Below are 7,203 nucleotides of genomic sequence, written 5' to 3' on the forward strand. Positions count from 1 at the left end.
TACACACCTTGATGAAAATCCTGCCGAGACAAAGAGGGAAATCTGATTTCCGACAGAATGGGCATATTGAAGCGATGGGTTGAGTACTTTGATGAACTACTGAACAAATAGAAGATCGGCGAGTTGGAGGTCCCGCCAACTGAAGACGGCGAACAAATACTGCCACCACCAAGTACAGAAGAAACAGTTCGTGCAATTCATCGGCTTAAAAATCATAAGTCGCTAGGAGCCGATGGAATGGTTAAATATGGAGGGGGTGTGGGTATGGGATAGCGAATCAATGCCTGACAATTAGCAAAGAGGTATATAAAAAGGGAGATATCACACAATGCAGCAATTATAGAGGTATCACGTTGCTGATATTCTTCTACATCTTGCCAGGCCGGATAGGCCCATATGCCCGGAACACCATTGGCCCATACCAAAGACGCTTCACTCCAGGCAAATCAGCAACTGATCAGATTTTCTTTCTGCGGCGAATAATGGAAATCTGCTGCAATATGGACATCAATTGCACCATCTTTTCATCGAATTTAGAGTCGCCTATGACGGCATAGCCAGGGTAAAATTGTACACGACCATGGGAAAATTCAGTATCCCGACGAAATTGATAAGGCTGACTAGGCTGACCCTAACCAATGTGCCAGGCCAGGTAAAAGCAGCAGGATCACTCTCGAAACCATTCAACATCAACAACGATCTAGGACAAGGGGATGCCCCATCATGTATCCTCTCCAACCTGGTCCTGGAGAAAGTGATCCGTGATGCCGACGTAAATGCGAGAGGCACCATCCTCTTTCAGTCCACCCATCTACTGGGCTACCCTGACGATATTGACATTATGGGAAGATCAACTCGATATGAGCAGTATACCTTCATCCAGATCGAACAGGCGGCGCGAGATCTTGGGCTGCAAATTAAGGAAGGCAAGACGAGGTATATGGTGGCAACCGCAGCGCCAAAAACCAAAGAACGAACAACATCGAATCGCACTGGTCAAACGAAAACAATAAAGAGAATCACAACCGATGACAGCTATGACGATGAAATCCGCGCACGGTTGTTGACAGTCAACAGAGCCTATTTCATCTTACAAAAACTGTTTCGCTGTACAAGATACTGATCATGCCAGTCCTTATGTATTCCTCGGAAACCTAGGTTCTCACCAAGAAAAAAAATTCCCATCTCTTGGCCGCGTTCGAGAGAAGAATCTTCCGAAGAATTTTTGGCCTCCTACATGAGGATAGCCCAGTGGTTAGAGCACAAGGCTATCATACGGAAGGTCGCGGTTCAAATCTCACTGATGGCAGTGGAATTTGAATCGTGATTTGACGTCGGATACCAGTCGACTCAACTGTGAATGAGTACCTGAGTCAAATCAGGGTAATAATCTCGGGCGAGCGCAATGCTGACCACATTGCCTCCTACAGTGTACCGTAAAGGTCTTGAATAAAGTGCTCTACCACACTTCAAGGACTTGATCCAATAGGGATCGCTGCGCCAACGAGTATTATTATTATTTTTACATGAGGATGTTTCCGTCGCCTCCATAACGACGAAATCTATGAGCGATACCGTGACAGCTTTTAGGGATATCGAATTGGTGGACCTCGGCGCAAAACCGGGATATCTGGAGTTCCTTATTAAGGCAGACCTAGACCGGATACCGGTTGTTGCGCCGTTGATGATGATGATGGTGAGTATTTTTTGAACATCAGGAAACTCCCAGCACCGTAAATAAATTCCACTTTTGTCATTTTTCGTTAATTTTTTTTAATTTTTTTCGCTAGTGAAAAAATTTAGAGAATCCTTTCACTTTCTGCCGGCTTGAAACTAAGATTTATATAAAAGTAAACCATCTTTGGAAATATCTGAATTGCTAATCATCTTTTTCATAGAAATCCTGAACTAAACTGAGATTTTCACTGTATTTTGTTTTTGATATTAGTGAAAAGAAAATTTGAGGAATTGATTCTATTTATTTTTACTTTTAATAGTCCTAAAATATCATACAAATCATATCCTTTAGAAGAATCCTAAGATTTAGTTCCTCCATAGTCCGTTCGGTTATTAAAAGCTATTTTACGTGCTCAGGTATCGATTCAAGGCTCTCACCCCTGGCGCAGCATTCCAAGTTCGATTGATGTCGAAGCGCTTCAGCCAGAAAAGTAAATTTGCAGAGGCTCCTCGGCTCCCTCGCGCGATCACGACCGGCCCGTCCCTCCGCGCAGCCTACCTGGCTGCAGGCGACGGCCGGCGGATTACCCTATTACCAATTACCTACCTGCACGACCGCCGATCGTGTTGATCGATCGACCCGCGCCGCATGCAGGCATCCTACCTCCGTTCTGCACACACGTACGGCACATACTCACGTCATGTGTGAATCCGTTCTCGTGCTGCGTGTGGCTGGGAACGGCCGCCTGCAGCCGCCGAGCCACATCCACCTGAGTCAGACTCGGGCCAGTGCTGAGCCAGCGCAGGTAGACGAGCACCGCACGGCGCTGATAACAGGCGAGAAGTGAAAAGCGACAGTGCGACTTCCGATCACGTCAGTAGTGCGCCCGCCGCCCAGCCAGAAAAAGAACGACCTCGACAGTCACCCAACACCCAGTCACCCTAGAGCTCGCCGCCCGCCGCGCGACAGCCATCATTAGTTCGCCGCCTGAGCCCGTGATCAGAACAACTCGCAACGTCGAGCGGAAAAGACAGTGTCGCACGAGAGCATCTCCAGGAAAAGTGAGGGAGTTTCCGTGTCTTCCGCAGGACAGTGTGTGACCGTAGAGTACTCGCGTGACTCGTCCAGTGCATCCGCTGCAGGAACGCTGGCAGAAAGTGAAAGTGAATCGACTCAGTGTGATTAACGGACCTCCAACCCTTAGCGTGATAATTTCGGAAAATTGAACTTAATTGACTTTTGTGTGATTTAGTATGAAAATGGTAACGGGAATTGGTGCAGTGCAAACCGCGCACGCCGCCAGCATGATGGCCAGTGCCGCAGGATCCCAGATTCCCCTCAAGGAGCCGGTTAAGAGCGACCGACGGGTAAGTGATTCGCCTGATTTTCATATTCCACCCTGATAAGAACTCACCCCTAAATCTGTTCATTCCGCTAAATTTAAATATGAGAAGGATTTGATTTCCGAAGCAGGACTCCGCATGCTTGTACCCCCTTCCCGGAATTTTCCCATAATTCGCCCTAGTTCCGTGTGGGTCAGTTAATGCAATTTCCACCAACGAGCGTAGTTCCGCACTGACTAAAGGCCCGTGAAATGCCCCCGGGGGTTCCCCGTCCGTCTGCCCCTAAAACTCGCTAATTGCGGCTCCACGCGATCATGTCAACTACCGTAGCGGACGACAATAAAGTTCGCCAGGTACATTGCGTTCGTGCTTGATTAACTTTAACAGCTTTTCCGCGTGCCCGTGCTCGAGCCCAACGTCTCTAAAAGATTTACGATTATATTTTTGCTTTATGGAAACGTGACCGCAGTCACAGTGCAAAATAATTAAAGACGAAGTTGCAATTGCGTTGCGTAATGACCTGAGAGATAAAAACCGCGTTCTGGGGGGTGAGTGGGACCCACACGGCATAGGGGTAGTTGGCGGGCAATTTGGGGTTTTCTGTTAGATTGAGATACATTTGCTTGTATGCTTCGCTGAGCTGAGAAAATTACCATTTGCCGGCACCCTCATTTGATTAATCTTTTTATCATTAAGATTCTAAGATTCGCCCGTTTCAGGCCATCAAATGCCCACAATTCACTTTCTTGCGGACTCGAATGACTCCCAAAAGCCCAAGACTCGCGAAATTCTTTGATCCACTTAGCGACTGTTGCCCGTGCGAGCACTTGAAGCTTGGAACGGTTTGCTAAGATCCGTGACTACGCCTCATGTGCTCGTTCGAGTCCCACACTCCGTGCGACAATTTGACGTGATCATGACTACTTGAGCATGCCAAATGTCGGCCACAAGTTGGCGGGATCCGCCTCTGCCTCCCTGCGCCACATGTGTTTATATTTGACCATCCGCGATGGCCACTACGCCGCTTCCTACATACGTGCACACTATTCGCTATGTCTCATCTTGGATGATTTTCCGCTAGAAAATTCCCCGCGGTCGTTCTTGAATCTATTCCATCTTAGCCGCACAGCGGGGCGACCGCGAACCCACAGAGCAGCCCAGAGACCATGCTCGTTCCTCGCTGGCTGCGACAATCTCTCAAAGCTAAAGATACTCGAATTCGGCCCGCGCATGGATCAAATATGCGTAGGACTATTAACCCTAATTAGCGGCTAACTGACTGCCTTGGGAAACAACACAGCCAACCCGAACTATTTTCAGGTCTTCTTGAATGCTCGCCACCAAAAAAAAGCGGACCCACTCGAAATAGTGTTGAGTGCGGCAGATAAATGGCTCAACTGCACCCATTCGAAGATGTGATTTTTTTCCGAAAGATACACTGCGGCATGGGCGACAGACGAAAATATGGGTATCTCCAGAACTGATCTACCGCAGGGTCACTTGTCGACTTCCAGCCCAAGACCACGCGACTCGTTCCATTTTTTTTCTGCATCTTTTCGAAGGAAGATTTCTTGAGATGGAAAAAAGATAAGATCAATGCTCGTGGGAGGCATTGCCTTCTTGCGGTAGCATTTGATCATGATTTTCTGGGCTTGAGTCTGGGCACAATTAGGAACGGTCGTTTTTCTGCTTTCCATGCGGACCGGGTAGGAAATCGATCGATAGATAGCGTAACGAATTTCTCTAGATACTTTACCCTTTGAAGCATCTCCTGAATCCAATATGAAGTCTAATAATCGCATTTTTGTTAATTACAGAGCAATAAGCCTATCATGGAGAAAAGACGTCGCGCCCGCATCAACAATTGCCTAAATGAGCTGAAAACTCTCATCCTAGACGCCACCAAGAAAGACGTAAGTATCTTTAGGATACTTTTCCATTATTAAATTCATTACCGCGAATAAAACGCTCCATTTTCTAAAAATCTTCTCATAAACCGTAGATTTTACTAAAATGTTCGCCTTTTTTTGTCATTACAGCCGGCGCGACATTCAAAACTGGAAAAGGCCGACATCCTTGAGAAAACAGTCAAATACCTGCAAGATCTCCAACGACAACAAGCAGTCATGTCCCAGGCCACGGACCCCAAAGTTGTGAACAAATTCAAAGCAGGCTTCACGGAATGCGCGAACGAAGTAAGCCGCTTTCCAGGAATCGACCCGGTTGTGAAACGTCGCCTCCTCCAACATCTAAGCAACTGCATCAACGGCGTTAAAACGGCAGATCTACACCACAGTGCTCCTAGTCCTCAAACCGTGGTCCCATCTGTCCAGGTTCACATGCTTCCATCGCCACCCAGTTCCCCGGAACAGGACCAACAAATGCATAGCGTACCAAATCAAGCTGCCGCCCTCCATCCCAACGGATACTTCCTATCGAATGGGTTGCAAGTCATTCCGACCAAGTTGCAGAACGGAAGCTACGCTTTGGTTGTGCCGCATTCAGTACCTCAATCTGCCCAAATACCGACGCTCGTCCCAATCCCAAGCAGGACTTCGTCAACAAGCTCAGCAGCTTCCGCCCCTTGCTCGATCTACGAACGCATGACCAGTGGATCACCTGCCGCAGCCTACACCCCGCCCAGCCCTGCAACCTCGTACGAAATGATGGATTGCAAACCTTCAGTGATACAACACGGTTCCTCGTCAAGCAGCCCGCACCTCCACTATGCACATGTCCCGCAGTCGTACAGCCCAAGTCCCGCCCCCCTCTCACTCGTCATCAAGAAGGAGCGGGACGAGGACCAGCCCTGGAGGCCGTGGTAAACTCAGACCCCAAGAGCGAATGTATTATATAATCTTAAGTCGGTACTTATGAGAACGAGCACGCTGCGATATCCAAATGTAGGAAACTAGGACGCATTCGGCAAGAATGCATGCTGCACAGAACTGACTGCAGACCAAATTCAAGGCGGAGAGCCGACTTCACATCCTGCCAGGCCCCAACCAGGCTGAACCTCTGCTTGAAGCGAATGCAGCGAAAGCTACGAATAAGATACAAACAAAACTCAAAAACAAGGAAGCTGTGAGAAAAACGTGACGCTTGGAATTAGTGAGATACAAATCTTTTACCAGTCTACCGTTAACTAAGTATAGATCGCTGTAAATATCTTAAATCTTAATGAAAATGTCGAGCCAGTAGATTAACTAGAGATTAAGCCTAGGTACCTCAGAGACGATGTAGTCCTTAGAATTTTGTACATACGCACATGCGAGCGAGAATTAATTTATAGAGAAGGAGACAATTGATTGCACTTGACAAGTGACAATGCAACAATGGCAACGTTTTCACTAAGTCTTCCACTAGCGCGTTGAGAATGCACAGTAGTTTGCATTGTAAGTGTAATTTTTACAATAAAAAGTCGCACCATATTGGACATCCTGTCAAAGTATAATTTTCATAAAATTAGATTGGAATGGATTCAACTTGATTTCGTAATGTTATTTTTATATCCGACATTTTGGCCGTGAAATGTAACACTTCTGTTATGACTGATATGTGAAACGTGAGAAACTTTAGATCGTACGATTTACAAACAGAAAATATTTAATAAAATTATGCAAGAACCATATATACCCATATTCGCTTTGTTTTACTGCGCTTCCTGCACTTTTGAGTGCTTTCTCCCCAACCCTGCCCGGGAACTCCACGCTTCAACCTAGAGTGGTTGGGAAAGCCTTCATACTCCAAGTTGCTTCCCGTGGCTTTTCGACTTCACCGAATCTTAATCTTTTGAGTGGCGCATCCGGCTTCCAACAGCCCATTTCCACCAACGACCGTCTGTCGCACTTAACTTACCGCAGTAGTTTCTGCCGGCGTGATTGCATTTTCACGGGCTGGTCTACCTGCATGGGCGGCATTGTTCACATTTCTGAATCGGGGACATCACTTGGCTAGAATGGGGGCCTCCGTCAAAGGCCTGCAGTCATAAATAAGGCGGCCGGCTGATGATCGATCGACTTGCCGCGAATTAACCTTGCCTTTGTGGCTCGCCGCCTGGTGATTCAAGAGCTGTTGGCGACAAACAAGTTGATAACGGGCCACACCATAAAATGCGGCTCCCACTTCCATGCCGAGGGGGCTACTCGTTTGTGGCATCCGTGGCCGTTCTACTTCCATCGC

General features: G+C 47.4%; 1 protein-coding gene across 1 annotated transcript; it reads left to right on the top strand.

Annotated features, from left to right (window-relative positions):
• Positions 1-2,217: 2,217 nt before the first annotated feature.
• On the top strand, positions 2,218-6,662 carry LOC119648368 (protein hairy). Its single transcript, XM_038050094.1, has 3 exons — positions 2,218-3,045; positions 4,839-4,934; positions 5,061-6,662. Exons 1-3 carry the CDS (start codon positions 2,932-2,934, stop codon positions 5,844-5,846), a joined length of 996 nt encoding a protein of 331 aa, XP_037906022.1. The 5' UTR covers positions 2,218-2,931; the 3' UTR covers positions 5,847-6,662.
• The last annotated feature ends 541 nt before the right edge of the window (positions 6,663-7,203 follow it).

The sequence above is a fragment of the Hermetia illucens genome, chromosome 2 (genome assembly GCF_905115235.1).
Source record: "Hermetia illucens chromosome 2, iHerIll2.2.curated.20191125, whole genome shotgun sequence".
NCBI lineage: Eukaryota > Metazoa > Arthropoda > Insecta > Diptera > Stratiomyidae > Hermetia > Hermetia illucens.